At 44.1% G+C, this 24,260-nt stretch overlaps 1 protein-coding gene across 1 annotated transcript in view; it reads left to right on the top strand.

The window, feature by feature from the left end:
* SLC22A23 (solute carrier family 22 member 23) overlaps positions 1–24,260 on the top strand; it is a gene marked incomplete at its 5' end in the record, with an annotated part of 176,684 nt that overhangs the window by 24,319 nt on the left and 128,105 nt on the right. The window contains 2 exons of the mRNA XM_029943146.1: positions 16,216–16,319; positions 22,095–22,249. Of these exons, the coding sequence (XP_029799006.1) occupies positions 16,216–16,319; positions 22,095–22,249 (259 nt within the window). The remainder of the gene's footprint in view (positions 1–16,215; positions 16,320–22,094; positions 22,250–24,260) is intronic.

A 24,260-nucleotide genomic window follows, 5' to 3' on the forward strand; every position in this document is an offset into this window, starting at 1 on the left:
TCAGAGGAGCTCCCGGTCAGCCTAGACCAAATGCTGGCTGTTGGGCAGAGACACACGAAAGAAGTAAACCTACTTACGTTGAGGGCGGGACCCAAGAGCCTGGGATAACCTGCCTTGAACTTGAACGTTGTGTGAGGTTCATGGTAAAGGTAGAGGAACACAGGTGACAGTGTGACATCAGAAGGTATGGTCACTCTTCCTTTATGGTGGGGGATTTTCCTTAGAACCATTCCACTCACAGGCAAGTTTGAGGGAAAAGGATATCCCACTGCAAAACATAGTCAGTCCAGCGGCAAGAGGGTGCCATGCAGAGGGGTCTGAACCTTGCAGATTTTCCTTGCCGTTAGAATCCATGGGACTGATGATACACAGGAAGGAAGTGGTCATACCACCATACTCTGCTAAGATATTAATTTGGGATTTTCTTCAAAGTCATAATGCCATCTGTGCTTGAGTTACATGGAACAGTGACAAACCCTGTCCCACCTCTTGGGTTTGTCATTGGCAGCACTGGAATACAACTGAACAGTTGAAGCTAAGACTTGAAGATACACTAACAAAAACTCTTTTCTTAAAGGTGACAAAATACACATAAAATTTACCATCTTAGCCATTTTTAAGTGTATAGTTCAGCGGCTGTAACATTCACACTGTTATATATCCATCACCAACAGGCTTCTCCAGAACTTTTTCATCTTGCCCAGCTGAAGCTCTGTCCCCATGTCACTTCTTGGGTGTAGACAGATGACTTTTAAAAGAATAAGAGAGAGATGCCTGGGTGGCTCAGTCATTTGAGCGTCTGGCTTCAGCTCAGGTCATGATCTCATGGTCTATAGGTTCGAGCCCCACATTGGGCTCTGTGCTGACAACTCAGAGCCTGGAGCCTTCTTCAGATTCTGTGTCTCCCTCTCTCTCTGACCCTCCCCCACTTGCTCTCAGTCTCTCTCTCTCTCAAAGACATTAACAAAAAAAAAAGAATGAGTGTATGTAGTTGCCTACAGAGTGCGTGCTTCTTATTGTGAGCTGGTGATGGGGTGTCCTCCCGTGAGGGAGGGAAGCAGGGATGCACAAGGACAGTTACACTGGTTTTGGAGGAGGCAGAATTTTACACAGCTGATTGTCTTTTGTGGTAGTTGACCTTTTGCATATCATTTCCTAAGAGTATTTCATGTTTGTCCATCTGTTACGAATTAGCTTTTACAATCTCTTGCAAAGACAGAGGAAAATAGTGATCATTTTTATTTTCTCTGACCAAAAGGGGGAAAAACAAATTCCTATGCTTGCTTTCAGTGGCCCTGAGTCACGTGATTAGCGCCCCTCCTCCCCACACTTGGATTGCCTTGGATTTCACTCTGTCTTAAAATCTAAGAATTGTCATGTTGTAATTTGCATTGTGATCAGAGAGTAGTAGGTCATGAAGGGTATACAAAATATAAATGGCTGCAATCCAAAAATACACCCTTTAAAGGGAGAGAGGGTTTCCAAGGTCAAATAAGTTTGAAATCCCACCCTTCAGGGTTCATGATGCATGTGAATATAGTCAAGGCACTAACAGGCCCTGCAAATGAGACCCCAGCTGCACTTTGTTTAACTGGATGTACCACAAATTATGTGACCATCGATTCCTTTTCTGAAATGAACCTCTCCTGGTGCTTTTTCAGGCATGCTGCCTTGAGAAAATGCTTTAACTGCTGACTCAGAGGTGAATGGGTTTTAAAGATGCAGCGACACAGGGAAGCACAGCCCAGGGGCAAGGTTTTGTTTATGGACCATTCACTTTATCTCATCGTTTGCTTCCTTTCTGCCTTAGAGGTGGAGGGGTGAACCTAATGTATGGACAAGTTTTGTAAAGGCTGTTCTGTTGAATCAGTGATTAATGAAGAATATATTTTTTTTAATGTTTTTTATTTATTTTTGAGAGACAGAGAGAGCATGAGCAGGGCAGGGGCAGAGAGGGAGAGAGGGAGACACAGAATCCAAAGCAGGCTCCAGACTCTGAGCCTGGCGCAGGGCTTAAATTCATGAGCCTGAGCCGAAGTCAGACACTTAACCAAATGAGCCACCTAGGTGTCCCTAGAATAGATATTTTTTAATGTTTATTTATTTTTGAGAGAGAGTGTGCACACACAGGTGGAGGGGGGTCCAGGGGGGGCAGAAAGAGAGGGAGACAAAAGATCCCCAAGCAGGCTCTGCACTGTCAGCACAGAGCCTGATGCGGGGCTCGAACTCACCAACTGTGAGATCATGAACTGAGCCAAAGCCAGATGCTTAACCGACTGAACCACCCAGGCACCCCTGTGGTTGCTGGAGAATATGAATTTGGATTGCCTGAATTGAACATTTTCAGAGCACACCTTAGGGCTGGGAGGAAATTCATGAAACTCCAAATAGTGATTGCAGTTAGCACTATAGCAGAAAGCCTAGGGTTTTCCAAGGCTCACTGGGATCAGAACAGCTGTTTATTGTGTTCGCCAGAAGGGGCTCCTCAAGAACTGGTCCATTAGCAGCTGAAGGGCGTCCTCTCTGGAGCCAGCCCTCCCAGACCTGTCATCACCACCCCGCAGCCTTAGGAGGGCTGAGGACATCCAGAAAAGCCACACTGGAGACCATAGTTTGGTAACTTTGCAGCTACTTTGGCTTGGAAAGTTCCCTTGTAACCCATTTATTTGCCTTTTGCTGAGATTTAGAACGTCTAGCATATTCTCTCTTTCCTTCTCCCACACATCTGGTGAGGCCCACATGGGCTCCTGGGATCTGTCCTCAGGAGAATGGATTCATGGTATGAAGCCGTACCCTAAGGGAGATGATTCTGGCTTTGACTTCAGGATGCTTTTGAGTTTTATTTGAGGTGGAATCTTAGAGAATGGTCTGCCAGGGAACTTGTGCTCAGGATGTCGGAGGCATCCAGAGTGGGAGGTAAAGGGCCCTTTCCTGGGGTGGGACAGCCCCCGTACCCCTCCTGTCCCTGTGGACTGTGTCTGCAGGTTAACACCCTCCCCACCGAGCCTCAGGCAGCTGGAGAGACAAAGTGCACAGTCACATTTGGCTGTCACATTGCCAAGTTGGCACAGTGTTTGTAGAAGATTAATAGTTCAAGGAAAAAAATATAAACGTAGTTTTGGGTGGAATAGTGTTGTCTGCTACTTTTTTCTCCTCCTGGTCAGAGAAATGGTATCTTTAATGAATGACTGTGGAGGCTGGAAAATGGAGCTGTTGCTACTGCTGAGGGCAGAGTGAAGGGCATTGCATCCTGCGATCTGGCGGGGGACTTAGAGATCATGCAGAAACCCTGTGCAGAACTGTGCCTGTTCTCCTGATGGTCCCACCCCAGCTGGGAGCTCAGCTGTCCCCCGGGGCAGGGGGCTTCCTTACCGGCCTCTCCCACCTTCTGTTCTGGTGCTGGCTATGCAGACTGGATGTACAACAGGTAAAATACCCCTTTGCTTGGATCTGTTAGGGGTAAGGCTATATCAATAACACAGACTTGAAGTATCAAAACCCTTTATGAAAATAGCTTGATTATTCTCAGATACAGGTGTTGCTTACCAACAGACACAAGCCCCCAAGGAGCTGCTTAAATGACAGAATTAATAATGAGTGATCCTCACCTTGTACCAGTGACTACACGAGTCACATTCTCTGTGTTATTTTTGACTCATAACAAACCTGCAGTGTAGGTTTTGTGACTGTCCTATCATAGCTGTTGCAACCCAGGACCCCAGGAGGTGAACTTACTTACTAGGGTCACACAACTATCGGGGCAACAACAGAATCGAAACTTGGGTGCATCTGATGCGGAGTCTGTGCCTCCCAGACGTGACACCAGCTCCTGGCAGTCACATCGGGACCCCCAAGGCTCAACCCTCATGTTGGGTTATGTTTCATTCTTCCTCCAGTGTTCTTGTTCTTCCTGGGATGCTCTTCCTCAGAGATAATGATAAACTGCAGCTCAGCCCAAGTGCAATGAAGACAAAGGTGAAATTGGTAAAAATTCACCGACGTGTGCTGTCCGCTAGTGGGACCACTTGTGTGCAGGAACCCGGGACAGGCGTGGGACAGCTGCAGCCTGCGGGTTCTGTGCACGCGGTTCTTGGCAGGTCCGTGCTGGCTGTCTTCATGGAAGAGGAGGTACTGCCTCCAGTCCGAGTCAGACAAAGCAAAAACATCTTTGTTTGAAGAGACCTTTCCCCTTTCAAGAGGCATAGAGCAGAGTCGAAACAAGAAAAGCTGGGTTAGCTTCTCAACCACTCTATAAAAAAGATGGCCATTTTACTGGAAGCCCAAGATTTGGTCTCAATTAAAATGCTGACCTTGACTTTTTCCAGCATTTTGGTGCTAAAATTTTCTATGAATACTAAAGATACTGTGATATTCTTATTTTTAACAGTTGCCATTTATGAAACACCTGCTATTCACAGGCTCTTTCTAAGTTACTTTGGTTCCGTCACCGTAACAACGAAATAACACCAAAGCCTGTCCTACTTCCACTATAATCCTTTGCTTCTGTGTCCACAAAGTGTTGCATACCCAGCAGGACCAAAGCCAGACAACCTATGACAACTGGGACACCTGGGTGGCTCAGTCGGTGAAGCGTCTGACTTCGGCTCAGGTCTGATTTCACTCACCATTTGTGAGTTTGAGCCCTGCGTCGGGCTCTGTGCTCACAGCTCAGAGCCTGGAGCTGCTTCAGATTCTGTGTCTCCCTCCCTCTCTGCCCCTCCCCCACTTGTACTCTGTGTCTCTCTCTCTCTCTCTCAAAAATAAATAAACATTAGAAATATTTATAATCTATGACAGTGTAATACAAACCAGGGAGTTGTTTTTATTTGCATGAACTAGAGCTGTTTCTTTGAGTTTATTGGGAGAAAGGATGTGAGTTTTCATCAGACATGGATTTCTTGTCTTCTATTAGAGAGCCATTTGACCTCAAACTAGTTGCTTCACCTCTCTTAGCCTTGGTTTCTTCATCTGTTAAAAGGGGCACACTGATAATAATACCCATGTCAGGATCGTTACGATGTCTGAATGAGGGAGGCTAGTCACAGCAGCTCACAGAGTGCTAGACTATGGTAGTTACTTAACAAATGGTAGTTCCTTTCTCCTTAGAACAACACCTAATTTATAGAATAGACATTTATTCTATTAAGTGAATTCTTCATTGTTTTAAGCAAAATTTCTCATATACTCAATATTCTATTGGTTTTTATAATAAAACTAGAATTATCTTTCCCTGGAGGAAAATTGCTAATAGTAGAAAGGTAAGCGGAAACATTTAAAACTGTATTGCTTATATAAATTTTGTATAGTAATTAACTATTAATTATTTAAATTAAATTATATTTGAATGAATATAATCACGCTGGGGGGGAGATTAGAAGGTCCATGGCTCAGTTAATATAAGCAAATGCAGAGAACTTCTGGGAGTGGGAGATCCTGGGTGAGGATACACCTTTGCACATCCCCCTTTCCAGACATTAGCTTAGGGACTAGGGTTCTAGACATAAGACATGGTCCCTTTCTTCCAGGGACTCACAGCCTAGTTCTCGGGTTGGCAAGCTTTAACTGTGAAGGGCCGAATAATAAATATTTTCAGCTTTGCAGGCCATACAGTCTCTATTGTAACTACCCAACTCTGCATAAGCAGTGGAAATGCCTAAGCAGTCAGAGACAATATGTAAATGAATGAGTGTGGCTGTGTTCCAATAAAACTTTATTTACAAGTTAAGTGGCAGGGCCATATTTGGCCTGCAGGCTGTAGTTTGCTTATCCCTGACCTAGTAAAGAAAAAAATTGTGAACAATAGGTAATTACAATATGTCGTGTCACATAGTCTGGGTGTTTGTCATGATACAGGATGTCACAGGAGTATGGAGAAATGGTCCCTGATCCAGTATAGGAACAAAAGACTCCCTCGGTTGAGTTTATTGAACTTGATAGATCTATGCAATATGTTTATTTGAATCTTTGTAATTTTGTACCCCTCTCCCTCTTCACTTAATTGTGTGCTTACAAAGGAAATACGTGCTCATTGATAGAAAACAATGCAATCAGTACAGAAAGTCAGCACCCTACAATGCACAGGTGATATACATTGTCAAATAATTTTGGCTGAAATGAGTTTTATCCTTGAGTAGGCATTGAGCCCAAAAAATTGGGGTATATGTGGCTATTGTGGGACAGGTGCAGAAAAGCAATGCAGGCAAAGAAGCACAAGGCTTTTGGGGAGTGGGTGGGTGCTTTGGCATAGCTGGCTCATACCAGGGGTTGCAAGCAGGTGGGGCAGGCATGTGAATGCGAAGGGAGGGGCAGCTCAGGCCATACGGGGAACTTAATAGCGCTGTGTTAAGTCAGGCAGTGGGAAGGGATTGAGGCATTTGTTTTCAGCAAATGAAAGATGATTTCCCTTCTGCCTCCGAATTCTTCTATGATTGATCACCTGGCTCATCAAATTCTTCTCATTCCAAAGGTTCCCTGATCCCACTGTCGAAAGTTTCCCACACTTGGCTCCTTCCACAATTAGTGGAGCAATTATAAATGTTAATGTTACAGTCCAGTTTTGCTCAGATATTGTATCATACTAAAAGGTTTCGTCTAGTAACATATGGAGCAACTTTTTAATTTTTCAAGTTAAAAGTCTTCCAGTTGCTTAAATATAAATTAATGTGCTAAGAAACCTGTGTGTTGATTTCACTCAGGGCATTAATAGTTCCTCCTGTTTAATGCCTAGGACTGTGGAGGGTTTTCTTTCTTTCTGGCTTTTCAATTGGCCTCTTTAATTTACAGGGCTTACTCTTAATTTCCCTTTTTAGTTGGTGAAAGCCATTAGTAAAATATGCGTTGCAGAATTTGGAAAGACTCTTCAAGGTTTTGGTTGGTAGAAAGGCATTACTTATTTATAATCTCATTGCCTTGTGGCATATAGATACAGTGTCCTCAAATGCCAAAGAGAGCATTATGTCAAATGAATAAGAATATTCAGGATTGTACACCTCTGCTGAGAACAATACTTGTCTTTATTTCCTTTAAAAAGTCAAGGGAAATCAGTGTCTCCCATAGATGATCCTACATTGACTACTAAGGGCCTGTTCAGGTGGTTATTTTTCTGTTTCCTTTTAAAGTTCTCTTTGACAATGGATTTGTATTTCTAGCCCTTTAAAAAATGGTCAAGTTCAGGAAGAACTGGGGAAGCACCCAATATCAATAACTGAAGCATTGCAGTTTTCATTTCTCCTCCTGGGAACGTGACACCAGAAAGGTGGCAGGCAATAAGAGTTGTTGTTGGAAAAAACGAAGAAACAAGAGAGCGATCACTGCATGAGGGTTAGAATAAATCCAAAATTACTACATTAGTCAGAAATGGGACTATGTGAAGTTTAAGAAATATGACCAACTTTAATGCCATGATTCTGGATTAGGTTTCCTGCAAATGCAGGATTTCTAATCGATGCCTTACATCTAGCATGCATGGGCTTGCAATAGATTTTTGGTGCAACTGTTCCCTTCAACATGCCATGTTTGGTTTTTTGGCACTAAGTTAAGGGAAAAAAAAAGAAAGTTGAAGAGCAATTTGACTAACGATTAACGAAAGACAGAGAAACAAAACTAAAAAAATAAAAAATTCCCCCAGAGTACCTGGCAAGGGCATTTATTATGTCATATAAGGAAGCTAGCAACAATGCCAAGTTTAATTGTCAGTTGTGTTGGCTACTGTTGACAGTGAATCTTCTAAAATTGGAGGGTGAGCTTAGAGGCAAAAAGCAGAGAGCAAATTTGGGGTTTTCAAAACATGCAGTATATTCTGAATTTCAATGAAATGTTTTATGAAGAAAAATCCATGTACTGCTAGACTAAAAAATTACTTAAAAACACAGGGTAGAAGAGGCTGCCTAACGTCGAGGAGATGATTGTACCTAATGTGCTTCATCAGTCCTGCTCACGTAAGGTGTGTGGGTCCGTGACTGATCTTACAGGTGGACGGGTGCGTGCGTGAGCGCCTGCCCATTTCTATTGTGTCCAATTAAGAAATGAAGAGATGGCAAATCCATGGTATATAAAACAGTGGTTCGTGAGAAGCTGCTGGAATGCTACTTGAGGGAGAAAAAACGGGGGCAGAGGAATGTTGACCTTCTATCTCTCTAAATTCCTATAGCTCAGGAGTTTTATTTTATTTAAGCTTTTGAAATTTTAAGTGGCATTATCCCCTTTGTGGTGCTGAAGAGAAAGGTTTCCTTTTATCTCAATGGACTGTCCTCAGCTCTAGGACAGAGGACTTGCAAAGCCATTGGTGACAGCTTGTGGTTTCTCATGGAGGGAGCTCAAAGGGGGATCTCCACTACAAGAGACGAGCTTGGGGAAATTTTTCTTTTTCCCCATTTCTAAGAAATGTTTCTTTGCTTCTAGTCAATGAGCATTAACATAAGCAATCTCCAGGCTCTGAAGATCTGGTCTCAAGTCAGGTTCCAAACCAGCTTCCTCTAGCCTTGAGTTTTTAGATTGAAAAGGTGGCAAGGTTTGGGGGTATTATTTTTAATTTTTCATAATTTTTGTCTTGCCTTCACCACCACCATTTCTGTCCACCGTTGTGGGAGTTTGCATTATATTTACTGTATTTTTTCTGTCATTATAAGGTTCATAGATTCGTTATCGATAGTTTGAGAAAGTCAAGGAAAGACTAAAATCAAAAATAAAACTCAATCTTAATTCAGCCCTCAGGAGATAATCACTTTGATAGTTTGGAATAGAATTTTCCCTACATATATAAACATCTGTTCACTGAGTTCTTTTTTATTCTGAGGCTTTTTCATACCATTACATCATGAGCATTTTTCTCAATCATTAGTTTTCAAAGGCAAATTTTGTTTTAGTGAGTGTTTTAAATTTTATTTATTTTGAGAGAGAGAGCGAGAGCGCATGCACACATGAGTTGGGGAGAGGCAGAGAGGGAGAAAGACAATCCCAAGCAGGCTGGGCTGTGAGCACAGAGCCCAACTCGGGGCTCCATCTCACCGTGAGATCATGACCTGAGCCAAAATCAAGAATCAGAAGCTTAACTGACGGAGCCAGCCAGGTGCCCCAAGGCAAATTTTGTTTTAATTGACAGGGTGTTATATTAGTTTGAGGAGTCCAACGTAGTGACTCAACAAGTCTACACATTACTCAGTGCTCACCTCTGTGTGTCACCATCTGTCATCCTAAAACATTATCACAGTATTATTGACTGTGTTCCTTATGCTGTACCTTACATCCAGGTGACGTACTTGTTTTCTACCTGGAAGTTTGTACCTCTTAATCCCCTTTCCTTATTTCACCCATCCCCTACCCCGTCCCCTCTGGCAGCCACCAGTTTTTTCTCTGTATTTATGAGTCCCTTTCTGGTTTTGTTTGTTCATTCATTTAGTTTTTTACATTCCACATGTAAGTGCAATTATATGGTATTTGTCTTTGACTCATTTCACTTAGTGTGGGGCTCTCTGGGTCCATCTGTGTTGTCACAGATGACGAGACCCCATTCTATTTTTATTGCTGAGTACTACATTAAAAGCAAAATGTTAATGGCTGTATAGTATTGCACATTTAGTCAAGTTCCCATTTTTTATTTTCATAGGTTAACAACCAGTGTACATCATTGCACTGGGACCTCTGTGGGTATCTCTGATAAATTTCCTTGGGAGAAAGTTCCAAGAAAGGGAATTACTGGGGTAGAGTGCACACTGTTTAAAGTAACCTGATGTGTACTGTTAAAATGCCTTCCAGAAATACAGTGTCTAGTTTACATTCCTAATTTTTTTTATGTTTTTAATTTATTTTTGATAGAGAAGAGACAGCATGAGAGGGGGAGGGGCAGAGAGAGAATGAGACACAGAACCGGAATCAGGCTCCAGGCTCTGAGCTAGCTGTCAGCACAGAGCCTGACGCGGGGCTCGAACCTATGAACGCAAGATCTGACCTGAGCCGAAGTCGGAGGCTTAACCGACTGAGCCACCCAGGTGCCCCTAGTTTACATTCCTAACACAGATTTGCACCTCAGTGTTTCTCCTACATCTTTAAGAAATTAAAAAAAAAATAGGGGCACCTGCGTGGCTCAGTCGGTTAAGCCTCTGACTTTGGCTCAGGTCATGATCTCATGGTTTGTGAGTTCGAGCCCTGCGTCAGGCTTCGTGCTGACCGCTCAGAGCCTGGAGCCTGCTTCTGATTCTGTATCTCCCTCTCTCTTGCCAACTCCCCCCACCCCCCGCTCTGTCTCTCTCACTGTATCAAAAATAAATTTTAAAAAACATTAAAAATTTTAAAAAGAAATAAAAAAAATATTTTTTTGGAATCAAAGTGTTGTGCTTTGATTTTCATTAGAGGAATTGAGTATTTCTCAAATGTTTTTTAACCATTTGTTTCACATTTTGCTAACTGAGTGCTTTGCTTTACCCATTTCTAGTTGGAGTATTCGTCTATATTGTTATATAAATGCTTATTAAATTTTAAGGATATTAACTCTTTGGATATTGTAAAAAATACTTTTTCCTCTACCCCCCTAGGTTCTATGGCTGGGGTCCTGGAAAGTAGACTGGCAAAAGGTAGATGAACAAGAAAAAAACAGAATTTATGAACATAGGTAGCATGCACACACTCAGGAGAAACTCTGGGCTTATGCAAATTCTTAACAAAGAACAGTAAATTTTTAGAGAAGTGACAAGACAAAGGAAAAGGGGCTTTGACTGTCCAGGAAGGCAGATGTTGGAAGATAATTACATGGGGAAACTAATGGAGGATAAGGTTCCTAGTAGTGAGCTTTGTTTGAGACCCATCTCTGTGCAGACTTTCCGTCTTGTTCACGGCCAGGAAACTTCCCCAGGAGAGGGGATTTATGGCAGTCCTCATTTCTCAGAAGTTTCTGCTGCTAGTCAGATAAGAGAAGTTCTAAGAAGGCTTCTTTCTGTGTATGTTGACTCTCATTTGCCTTCAACTCAAAATAATCTTTATGCCAAAGTGGCCTATTTTGGAACAGCATACTGTGATCCCTACAATATATTTAACCAATTTAGATCTTTATAATTTTGTTTATAGTATTTTTAATGTATGGAAGTTTCAAATAATAATTTAAATAAACAATTTAAGCAATAATTTACATAATTTACATCATAGTAAATAATTTAAATGAATAGTAATTAAGATGTAAGGGTTAAACTATTCTAAGTCTCTCAGTTTTTTTCTTAGGTAGTTTTTCCCCTTAATTTTTATCTTTAGGGATTTCATCTCCATTTCAAAGTTGAATAAATAATTTGTTTTCTTTTAATATTTTCATGTTCTTTTACATTTGCTTTATCATAGGATTTATTATTACTGAAAATAAGATTGTTTTCCTTATCTCCCATTTATTTTGCATCTTCTTTAGAAATTTCACTAGTTTCCTTGATGAATATTTTTCTTCCTCTGGCAAGTCAACTAGATCATTCCTTTGAAAATAATGTAAATTTTATTTCTTTTCTCTTAGCTTATCCTTAAAATATGTAGGTACAAAAACAGCTTGCCAGGTTTCCCCCAACCTCTGCCCCCCCTTTTTTTTTTTTTTCAAACAATGTGTGCAGCTAAAATGGAGAACACTTTTTAGGGTCAGCCGCCTCACCATGTCACCATGGCTGGCGAGCACGTGTGGCAGGCGCCACCGGAGGATGTCCCGGGTCTCAGAACAATGGCGAAGAAAGCAAGCCTAAAATTATGAAATGGGGCCATGACTTTTAACGCTTTTATGATCGTGTTAAACCTGCTGATGAAGTGTTAACATGCTTAATTAGAGGATTGTTTTCACTGTTCTGTAGGGAATGGATTTGAGGGAGGCCAGAGGTAACGCATGGAGGCGCTTGGATTAGTTCAGGAAGGGAGGATAGTGACATGGCTTCACCCTGCCCTCACCCTGCAGACTCCTTCCCAAGGAGTTTAATCCGGTTCTGTGGTTCAATTTGCAGGTAACAGAAACTACTCTCGGTGTTTAAGGAGATAGGGATTGAATACAGGCAAACAGCGCTCACCAAATTGCAGGAACAGCTGTTGCCTGGGCTTCCAGAAGCTTTCCTAGAACAAGTGCGTAGAACTGGCCCGCCCAGTGAGGAGACTAACGAATCAGGAGGTGACTGTCCAAGAGCTGGCTCACAATTACGCCAGAGCCACCTCCAGACCAAGCACTGCCAGTGCGAACAGAAATGTGGATGTCCCACTTAGCCCCCACTGCACACTCTTCCTAACGCAAGTCATCCCAAAAATTAGATCTAGGCTGTGTACTGGGAGTTATTTTGGGGTGTGCAGCTGATGGACAGAACCTAAATCACATTCGAAACCTTAGCTGGAAGGGAGTCTGGACGTGGTTTGTTTTTAGCCTCCCAGCTCACATTGCACGAACATGCACCAGAATGACGAGCGCATCCCTCCCAAGTCCGGGTAAGTCAGGTTGCACGTAGTGTAGGGGTGGGTGCAGGGTATGTCTGAAAGGGAGAATCCTCTGGATTTGGTGATTGTTTTGATGCTGTGTGAAGGGTGGAGAGACTAATGTTGGAGACAAAACTCATGATGTCCTGGTTTTGTACATTTTAGGTTCCTTTTTAAAGTTTATTTGTTTATTTTGAGAAAGAGGGAGCGAGGGAGCAAGCGAGAGAGAGAGAGAGAGAGAGAGAGAGAGAGAGAGAGAGAGAGAGAGAGAACCCCAGGCAGACTCTGTATCATCAGTGCAGAGCCCAACACAGGGCTTGAACTCATGGAACCATGAGATCATGACCAGAGCTGAAACCAAGAGCCAGACTCTCAACCGAGTGAACCATCCAGACACTGCATATATTTTAGATTTTTAAAAGTCTCTTAGTCCTTGCTTCGCGAAATGACCAATTGCTATATCCTATCAAGAGTTGGTGCGAACAGATTTCAAGAGCAAGGTGATCTCAAAGCTTCCTCATACTTCTGAAATCCTTTTGGAGATACTACTGTGTCTGAACATATTTTGTCTTCCAGTTCACTTTTGTCGATCCTGTAAGTAGAAGTCAACAAAGGGATGTCATCTCCATGGATTTCCCCCAGCCTCCCCCTACCCAGCCTCTGGAATGTGCCTCAGGTGTGGTGTTACAGACAGACGCCCTCCCCCCACATGAGGAACCGTAGCTTGGGGAGCCTGGAGGCAGTTTGCTTGTTGACTCTGAGAACTTGTTTAGTCTTGTGCCTAATTGAGGGGGTCAAGGCCCCAGCCGGGTTCCCTAACCCCCTACCCCAGGCTGAGAGTAGCCATGCCCGCAGACAGGCTTCCTTTCTTAACTGGCTGTAGGAGCAGTTCTGTCCCTCTCAACGGTGTTTTCCTACATTTCAGCACTGTTCATGGATACAGGTTGTGTTAGGTAACCATGGAAAGTCTTACAAGGCAGCAACTAAATGGGGTTGTGGCCGCCCCTGGCCGGGTACCATTACTGCTCAGGTGGCTGAGCTCACAACAGTGTTGGGGTCCTCCCCATCTCCCTGAATGCTTTTATTAAAATCTCTTTTGTCTCCTGGCCATCTAATATAAGCATAATGTGCTCTTCTGCATCACTTAACTTCAAATAAACTCATCAATGGGAAGTCTGGGTGGATTCATAAGGAGTGATTCTCTGCCACAGAGCCAGCAGCTGGTGCCCTCCTCCTCAGCAGAAGCCTGGGACCAGGTCGCTCTCCTGCCAAGAATGTGCCAGACTGAGATGCAGGACGATGTGACATGATTGGGATATTAATGATTTCAGGTGTTGTAGGCACCTCCTCTTCAGATTGGCCAGGAGTGATTACAGATGTAGCTCTTAGTCTTGGAATCGATTACTCTGTGGGCAGGGTCTGCGCCAGGCAGAGAGGAGAGAAACAATTCAGAGATGGTTTCAGAAGGTATAAACCTGGCAGGGAAAACCGGATACACACACACAGTTAGGATGCCGTAACTTACATTATAGAGCAGAACCTGTATTTCTGAAGATGGGTTGCACCTTGAAAGGTATTTATTAATATAACATATATTTACTCCAGGGGCACCTGGGTGGCTCAATGTCCAACTTTAGCTAAGGTCATGATCTCATAGTTCATGAGTTCACGCCCCACGTTGGGCTCTGCCCTGACAGCTCAGAGCCTGGAGCCTGTTTCAGATTCTGTGTGTGTGTCTCTCTCTCTCTGTTCCTCCCCCATTTGTGTGCCCTTCCTCTCTTTCAAAAATAAATAATAAAACATTAAAAAATTTAATATATTTACTCCTAGAAACAATATATACATGAATGTTGGTTTTCAAAGACTTGCCTCCAAAAGGCCCACTTAAATCTAGTTTTACATTCCTTCATTTGCAGTACAAGATAATAGATAATACTGTCATACATGTTTCATGCAGTTTTTGGCTGCATCCTGCCCTTGGTGAGCTGCTTAAACCCCAGTCCCAGACCTTGAAGCTCATATATTGACCTCAAAATGACAGGGAAATGGCAGGACTGGGCTGACCACTGTTCTCAGACTTGAGTGGGTGTCAGAATCACCGGAAGGCTTGTAAACTACTCTTCTGTGCTTCACTCTAGGAGTTCTCATTCAGTAGGCCTGGGGTTGGGCCGAGAATTTGTATTTCCAACATGTTCCCAGATGCTGCTAAGGTCACTGGAGCGCATTTTGAGGACCACTGGAGTAGACACAGGAAGAAATTCACTCCCTAATGTATCTGAATTCTTAATGAGGAGATTCTGTGTAAGCAGCAGTGCCCAACTCCCAAACACCTGAATAAATCCCAACAAGAACCAAGTGTACAACCATCCATTGTTGACAAGGCCCTGTGTGGTCTGTGCCTGTATTCCCTTTCCTCCTGAGCCTGGCATTGGACATCACTCTGCAGGCAGAGCGGGTAGAAGAGAAAGTTATTCTCCCCAGGTCTCTGGAAAGTCAACATGTCTTGGGGGCATGAATGAATAAAGTGTGTCCCCAGGAGTCCAGGGAACAGTGTGACAGGCAGCTACCTTCTTGCTTTGCTAGGCCTGGTGCTTTACTCTGCAATGAGAGGTGCAGAGGCTTGGCTTTTCCCAAAGCTTGTTGAAGTTGAGACCCACAGCTAAGAGTTCCCAGGGAGCTCCATCAGGCTTTCCAGAAGTTTGGAAACAGGGGGCAGGACCATAGCTTGTCATCTGAGTCTCAAGGTGGACAGAAAAGGGGGCACTGAGAGGTACTGAGTAAGACAGAGCTAAGGTTGGGTTTCACCCCAACCAATCCTGTTTCTGCTTCCGGAACCTCTGACATTTCCGACTCCCCTGACTTGTTATGCATCTCTCCATCTCCACTGACCTGAAGTTCTTTAGCCACTTCTTTGCACCAGAAGAAGGCCGTCAGTGGGGTGATACGGGGTGGGGGCTGCGGCCTTCATCGCATCACCGGTGCAGACCCTGCGGTTTGCTCCTGGGGCCCAGATGTTGGTGTATTTGAGCACCGTGTCCTCAAAGGTCTTCCACTTAGACACACATCACCTCTGGGAAACAAACATGGTCTTTCCTGCTTCTGCAAAACGACAACAGAAACTTTGGAGACTTGTTTTGTTTTTTATTAAATAATAAAACTGAATTGTAAGACGTGTCTAAATGCTGTATTTACCAATTGATTGGCCTTTTTCTCCAAGTGGAGCAGATGGCCTTAGAGTGGAATAAGGGAAAGCACAAAGGGACACTTACAAGGGAAAACGTGAGACTGCTTTGTTAGTTGATATTTCAACATTAACTATTAAATGTTTTTAAGACTGCTTACAAAGCACGGGGGAGGTTTGGAGGATGGAAACACAGAGGTTGCTTTTAATCTACTCATGTTGTGATACTCCTTGCAAAAAGTTGACAGGGCCATCCCTCCCTGAGTGTGTGACAGCTCTGTGGGTGAGAAATGCTGGCAGTCAGAAGTGCCCAGCCTCCTGGGCTGCTTCCTCTTCTACAGGTTACGTCCCCAGAGGAGCACATGCCCCACATTTCCTGGGGTGCTCCCTGCAGACTTTTATGGTCTGTGCTGGGCTAAAACATTACACTGCCTTTGTGGGAAATTCTGTTCATTGTTGGATTTTCAAAACATGGAAGGGAGTCTTCATGGTATGTGTGACTTGGTGCTCCAAATGGTGTCGCGACCCTTCCTGTAGTTGTTATATTGCCCTTATGATTAACTACAACTGGCATCTGTATATGTTTCTCTCTGATTTATTTTCTATTTGCCCCTCTCTAGTGGGATCTTGTGTGTGATAATGCCTGGAAGGTCCATATCGCTAAGTTCTCCTTACTGGTTGGATTAATCTTTGGCTACCTAATAACTGGATGCATTGCTGACTGGTGAGTACCAACGTGCCATGTGCACAAACTTTTGGAAGCCACAGCAAGCCTTTGCTGGCTAAAGAAGAATGGTCAGTGTTAACTTACTGTAACTAGGTCTTTTCTCTGCCCTGGTGTTGGTGCTGGCGCAGGGGGCTGAAGCCATCACCCGGAGAATCCAGAACCAGAAAGATTGGCCAGTGCATATAACAGACCGTTTTGAAGTGAGAATTTATATTCATTGCAATTTGCTAGCTGCTAAATCTATCAAAACCTGCATGCAACCTGCAAGCCAATCTGCTCCTGACATTTATTGTCAAGTTGGGACGAATTTGAGGGCATAGGTTCAGGGCTCTGTGGGCCAGGCTTTGAGAAGGTAGGTGTACCAGAGACATCAAACAAGGGGGAGAGGACGAGCTAGAAAGTCCACCCACATGATCTGAATGTGTAGGACTGTGCTGACTGGCATCTCCAAATACTGCAAGATTTCAGAGAGGCACAGTCCTTATAGGTGGCTTGGCCAGGAGACATCTCTGCAGAGCCCATGGGGAGGCTGGACCTTGAAAGGTAGACAGCATTTGGATAATGAATGGATCTTGCAGATGGAGGAAGGGTGGTGACCAGAGGTGAGAATGAATATGCTTTACTTGAGTGGAAAAGGCATTCTTAGTGCCTGGAGTAAAGTATATGGTTCATGAGAAAGTGATAAGGTTAGCGAGATGGAGAGACTTATGATGATGATGATGATGATGATGATGATGATGATGATGATGATGATGATGATGATGGCAATGATATTACCAGCTAACACTTACTGATTATGGTTGCCAGGCACTGTGCTAACTGTTTCCACTCATTAAAATATCTTATTCTCAGAGCACCCCTGTTAGGTAGATACTATTTGTTATCTTTGTATTATACTAGAAAAAGAGAAACCCAGAAGTCTAAGTAAAATCCCAGGTTTACTCAGCTATTTAAGTTGGGTTTGAACCTAAACCCAGTGGCCCCGGCGCCTGCCTCTTCATCAGGGTGCTACAGCACTGTCATTTAAGGCACCATGTGGTGCCAAGCGCAGCAGCGAGCACATCTATGAGCAGAACTGCCCAGTGTAGACGGGGTTGTCTGGTGATGGGGCTGCTCCAGGAGAGAGGTGTGGGGTAGCTGTTCTCCCACCCTTGACATTGTTTCATTTTTAAAGGAATTTTTTTGTGAATAAGGACTTCTTGGACCCAGTGATGTAATACGGGCCCAGAGCGAGCGGGAGCAAACCCCTGACATCGTGGCTTTGCTCTGCACTGCTCCCTGTGCCCTGGGTAGCTGACAAAGCTAGTTGAGGCACTGCAGGGGGGCAGGGGAGCAGGTGGGTCCCAGAGGGGTTCCAAAAGCACTTTCAAGTTCTGAAAATTTCTCTCCAAAAGCAAAGATCTATTTGGGAGTGCCTCGCATTCACAGGTAATGTGACTTCCTGTGTGTTCAGAATTTGCTTCATCATTATTCATAAATGCTTCTTAAGGACAAGTTCCCTGGGAACCGTAACAGAGAAGCTGTCAGTGACCTCTGAAACCCTATACCACAGCCCCCTTGAGGTTTTTATTGACAGGGCCACAGGGAGGAGTGGGGAAGTGGGGGGAGCATAGGGTTTTTTTTTTTAAACCAAATACTTGAGCTTATAGCTCTTCAGAGTAAACTATGCCAGTCTGTAACATACTGTAATCCCAATATTTTAACCACAAGGACTGTTGTTTCCCCGGGTTCTGCGTTGAAATAGGTTAGGAAGAGATACTAATATAATCCATGTCACTTCTTTCTAAAAAAGAATGCAGACTTGGCTGAGGTTTTAGTGTCCTTATTCAATGATATAATGGGAAGGTAAATATGGACTTCAATTAATGGATCAGTCTGTAATGGCTTCAACTCTTTAGAAGTTGTTTTTGTGATTTCTTACTTCTTGCACATACCTGCTGTCTGGCGTCCCTGATCCCACACCAGGCCTGGGGATAAAAGGCAGAGGAGTTTGGAGGTCTTCCTTTTTAAATAACCAGAGCCTCATGCTGCAAAGCTACATCTCTTGCTTTTCCAAAGTCTGGGGTGGGTGGGCGAGGGTTGCCCGGAGAGCAGGGATGCCCAGGGCAGGCTGCTGTGTGCTGTGGTTTTTTAACATCTTGAGAGGGCCTCAGTTCCAGTTTGAAAGTTTGGTGTTTTCCACCATGTATTTATTATAATTTATTTTTGGCCTTTTACTCCCTGTGAGAGCCTTGCTGAAAGGAAATAAGCACATTTAGAGGGAACTCCAAACTTCACAGCTGCTGGCACCTGTTTCATGACCGTATAAGGAAGTTGACCAAGTCATAGATTAAGCTTTCTAAGACTGAAGTCAGCATGTAATGAAACTCAAGAATAGGCTTTTTTTTTTTTTTTTAAGTGGTCTCTACATTCAAGGTGGGGCTTGAACTCACAACCCTGAGATCAAGAGTCAAACACTCTACTGACTGAACCAGCCAGGCACTCCAGTATACCTTTTTCCTTAAAAAGTTTCCATTTTCTGCACAAATCTTGTTTGGAGATAAACATTATATCCTGTCCTATAACGTGTTAGTTGAGACATTTGAGAGGGAGTAGCCCAGTCAGTGTTCTCCCTTCCCTCCAGGATTGGTTCTGTTGCTGGATATTGAGCCCATTTCCCTCCACAAGCCCTCTGCACCGTCTCTAGCTGGCCCTGGGCCCTGGCCTGTCTAGACCATATCAGAGAACCCCTTACCCTCTAGCTCCTGGTTGAGCCTGGCCATGGGGAGAAAGTACCAGCTAGAGGTCTGAGGGAGAGACAGTAGTGAAGGGGGACGTTTTTGTCCCCAGCTGGGTCTCTGCAGGGCTCCCACAGGCTAGCTGCCTCCCATTAGGAGCCCCTCCACATGGCGCCTCTTTCTGGGCTCCAAGACCACCCTCCCCCTTGTCCGCCTTCTCTTAGCCAGCCCCAAGATTTCTCTTACAGCCTGCCCAGCCTTTTGCAAATAATCCCTTTATTAAAATCTCCTCAACTCACTCATTTTGAGTGGGGCATCTGTTTCCTATTGAGAACATGTATTATTTCTCAGTGGCTGCTGTGATGAATTACCAGGAGCTTGGCAGCTTTAAATAATGAACTCGCAGTTCTGTAGTTCACAGTAGGCTAAATTCTAGGTGCCGACAGAGTTGCATTTCTTTCTGTAGGCCCCAGGAAAGAAACCTTCCCTGTGCTTTTTCCAGCATCCAGAGACTGCCCACATATATTGGCTTGTGGCCCCTTTTCTAGACTCAAAGCCAGCAATGGCCGTTAGGTTGTGCTCATGCTAACATCTTTCTGGCTCCCTGTACTTAGAGGGCCTCCATGTACTTAGACTGGATCCACCTGAATCACCACCTCATCTCAGGGTCTTTAATCTCAATTACATCTGCAGAGTCCCTTTGCCATGAAAGGTAGCGTATTCGCAGGTTCTGAGGAGCAGGACATGGACATCCTTGAGGGCCATTCTTCTGCCCCCTTAGGTCCCACTCCTGCATTACAGATTTAGGAGTGTAGTTTTGTCAGACATCGCAGAGGGGATCCTGCTCTGGATGAGCCGGTTCACACTAAAACTCCAGCGATTGTAACAGTTGTTGAATGCTTACTAAACCACATACCCACCCCTGACAGTAGCCCATTAGGTCGGTGTAACTGGTCCCTCCTAAAGTAAACTCAAGGCTCGTTTGAATAAGCTTAGTCTTTCCCAAGATCACGTAATTTATAAGTAGTGAGCCTGGTTTTAAAACCAGGGTATCTGCTTTCAAAGACCATGTTTGCCCCAGAGTTCCCAAAAATAATTTTTACTTAATGATTTTAGCAACCATTTGGGAGGGAGAGATTTACAATAGTTTCTACAAATTAAAAAAAAAATCAAGATCTTTTCTAAAGTATCAGAACAGGGCAAATCATGTTTGGTGGGCATCTGGGATGTAGATGTATAGGAAGGAATCATACAAGCTAAACATTTAACTATTTAGTCTGTGCCAGGCATTGTGCCTACATCTGCCATTTCTTAATAATCTCAGTGATGCTCTGAAGTCAGACTTATCCCCATTTTACAGACAAGGAGAGTAAAGAGAAATAAAAATGAAGAGGGTAGATCTCATCTCCATTTTCCTTCATTTCAGACCAACTAAGCCATATTCTAAATTTATTTCTTTAAATGAATTGGATTTGGATAAAACTACCTACAGAGTCTTATGTGACAAGGGCATAATGACCCCAGCACCAAAGGGATGTAATGGCTAAAAACTCTGACAAGATAGTTGACTTCCATTGGCATTGAGTTCATGGCCTTGGCTTCACTTCACTAAACCAGTATAACTAATGGGAATGGTTAGAAGCCTAAGGAATTATGAATGAAATTGTGTCCTGTAGTTCCCTCCCCCCAAATTTGCTTGAAATTACATCCATTTCTTTCATAGGGCAAGGGTATACATTACAGAGTATTACTTTTTCCTTAACAGCTTTATTGAGAGGTACTTTACATACCATAAAGCTCACCCAGTTTAAGTGTATAACTCAGTGAGTTTTAGTATCTTTACAGAGTTATACAACCATCACCACCTTATAAGCATTAAGCATTTCTAGCACCTTAAACAGAAATCTTGCGTTCACTTCTAGTCATTTCCCCATTTTCATCCTGAGCCCTAGGCCGTGAACCTACTTTCTGTTTTTGTCATAAGAATGGCACAAGGATGTCTAGGTGAGTTAAAGCCATTCAGCAACTCCTTAGGTGTTTTGGGTACCAGGCGTCGTTTCTTTCCCCCTTGGTAGGTAGTCCACTACTCCAGTTTTTCTGTGAGCTAGCCTTCTAGTTCAAGCTGGTTACATTTATGTTAATTTGTATGATGGAGACTTTGGTGTCTTTGGGGTTTTTTTGGTTTTGTTTTTTGTTTTTCCTAATGAGTTGATGAAGGAAAGGTTGGAAAGGTAGCACTGGAAGGATAGAGCACCAGTGACGTCCCCTCCCCTGGGACCACCCCTACTGTCCTGCCAGCCACTCCTAGAAGCACATCGCCCCCTAGCGGTCACCGATCTTGCACAAGCCCCTCTGTAGCCCGCCAATCTAGTGTTTGCGCTGCCCTTTCTAGAAACACGGTGGGCTGGGTTCTTTCCACCCCTCTTGCTGCCTGGTTGGCTTTACTTTCAGGCCCCCACTCCTTATTTAAAATTCAAGCTTAGTTTAGCCTGTGATTCCTTAAAGAACAGTTTCCATCTTGTACTGGAAATAAGTCAGCAGCCATCAGGGCCCCGATTCTGATAGGCTGCATGTACCTGAGGTCAGGTAGGACAAGTTAACAGTCCAGAGAAAGGAAATGAAGCCACTCGGCTCAGTGTCCATGTTGACTTTGGAGCCAAATCCAAAGGTCAGCGATTTCTCAACACATTTTATGCTGGGTGTGTCGAGGTTTATGTTTGGGGAGTCACTATTGATTTTGTTACTCTTGCCTTGAATCATCCCCCTGTATACTCAGAAATGGACTTGCCAACAGGAATTGGGTCCCTGTCTTGATTCTGTTCAGTAGCTGTTTGACCTCTGTCCCCTTATGTACAAAACAAAGGTTTGTACATAATGTCCTCTGAGGGCCCTTTTTCCCCTAGATCCACCAAGTTGGGTGTAGGTACTAAAAAGCCTTTTAATCTAGTGAGTACAGATCAACATCTGTAGAGCACCAGCTGGATACTAGGTTTCAGCGTCTAGCATTCACCCTTGTTTAACAATGATTTCTAATTTTTTCCCTCTCCATATGCAGGGTCGGCCGGCGGCCTGTGCTGCTATTTTCCATCATCTTCATTCTGATCTTTGGACTAACCGTGGCACTGTCAGTGAATGTGACAATGTTCAGCACACTCAGGTTCTTTGAAGGATTCTGCCTGGCTGGAATAATTCTTACCTTGTATGCATTACGTAAGTAGGAGCCTTCATAACTGTCTTGAAAAAATTAGTAAAAGTAATTGCTGCTGTCTGTGAGGTTATGGGCAGGGTGCCCTGCGCGCTGGTGGTTTGGGAAGACAGTCTTTTGGAAGCACAAACTTCAGTGGCCTCAACCATTACAGAAAAATTTTCTCAGGCCATATCATCCAACACTCTGTTCTGATTTCCAGCTTGGGCTCAGGGCTCATCAGAGGACACGGAGGGTCACATAATTGCTTGGAGAAGTGGAGGTCAGCCCGCTTCTGATATGAAGGGGCTTTTGCTTTCCTCCAGAATCTTCTGTGTTGACATTCTGTGTACTTCCAAATCCAGTGCGTAATTGGGCAACCCTGTACTTAGTTTGGGAATAGCATACTGAGTCCCACTGCGGTTGGTCTGGGCTCAGTGTTCTGATGGGCTCTTTGAGAGTGTTGTTTGAAGAGCAAATGGTAGCATTTGTTAGGATTTGCTCTTTTTAGGGTAAAGAAAAATGCCCTCCCCTGACCTATCCTGTTCGTTGGCTGTATTAATTCCCTTGTCAGGTATGATGATAGCTCACCTCTTGGTAGCTGATGTTTTTATAAAGTAGTGGCAAACTCCCAGGGAGGGGGCGGTTTTAGGCATTGATGTTTGCTTATTTCCTAGTTTTATACTTTTTAAGTACATTATGGAAGGATCTGTTAGGAATGATGTAAAATGATTTATAATATATTTTGCCTTTTGACAACACGGGTAGGAGTCACATCAAGTGGCAATGCCCGGTGGTTCTGATTTGCTTAGATTTGCATACTAGCCTCAGTCACACTTTTGGGTAACCTGAATTTTTGCTTCTTATTGTAGAGAGTAGAAATAGAATTGCTTTATAGCATAGTTTTTTAGTCACAAAGGAGGAACGAGCGTAGAGGAAGGTGACAGATGTGCTCCTCCAAATCCACCACAGGCGGGTTCTGTCTTCCTCTTCCAACACTGAACTGAATTGTACTTTCATAGAAATCACCGTTCCCAGTTTTTATTTGCATTTATTTTTGGAACCCTTGCTTCTGGCAGAGAGGGTTTCTTTAGGAAAATGTGTGTTCAAGGTCAGCGGGTCTGGGTGATGGCTGTTTGTTCCTTTGAGCAAACAACATGGGCAGCGGGCTTGAGCGTTTGCAGACAAAATGCCAGTGCCGTTGTCTGGCCCCATCCACCCTGTGGTCTGTGGAGACCGAGACCATGCTGTCCACAGGGCCTGTGCTCTCTTTCCTGGAGGGGAGCCCCGACCCTGCTCTCAGACGCTCGCCTGCCCCACGCCTGTGCGGGCATCATGGGTTTTCTCCTTAGGCAGCCGTCCTTGCCAAGCTCCAGGTTCTCCCAGGAGCGCATCAAGCCAGTGCATCTTCACACGTGCCGTTAAAGGCAGAATAGAATGGCTCCGCTCAGGCGCTTTTCTTCCAACTCACCACCCCACTGCTTCCCAGAGTCAGAGAGGGAGCGTTAATGGAAAACTGCCGTAAAGCAAAGATGGCATGCCAGTGTACCTTGCGTGCCAACCACCTGAGGCTGCCAGGGAACTCAGAGAAGGCTTGGGAGGACCCTGGGGCAAGCCACCTGGAGCCATGGGCCGTGTCTGCCCTGATGAGGGAGGAGGGTGGGAGGGCTGTGTGTAGCTGGCACTTGACATCTCTCCGACTCTCCCTGAATGAAGCCAGAGCAGGAGGCCATTTTTCCTGACCTGCATTGTTTCAGCCTCACGTGGACTTGTTTCACTGATGTGTGTTGTGACATCATGCCATCGGCCCTGCAAAACCTGTTGCTGTGTTTACTGTGGAAGATGAAGCGAAGGACGTGTTTTCATGAGATTACATAGCGAGCGCATCAAAGTAGAAAGGTCTCTGCCACTACAGAACCATGCAGAGTGTGCTTGTCCTAGGAAACTGAGGTGCCTTTGATCTTGTGTGCCCAGAACCATATAGCCTGGTCATCTGCAGACTTTTTTCTATAAAGGGCCAGGTAGTAAATACCTCAG

This window comes from Suricata suricatta, chromosome 7 (genome assembly GCF_006229205.1).
Source record: "Suricata suricatta isolate VVHF042 chromosome 7, meerkat_22Aug2017_6uvM2_HiC, whole genome shotgun sequence".
NCBI lineage: Eukaryota > Metazoa > Chordata > Mammalia > Carnivora > Herpestidae > Suricata > Suricata suricatta.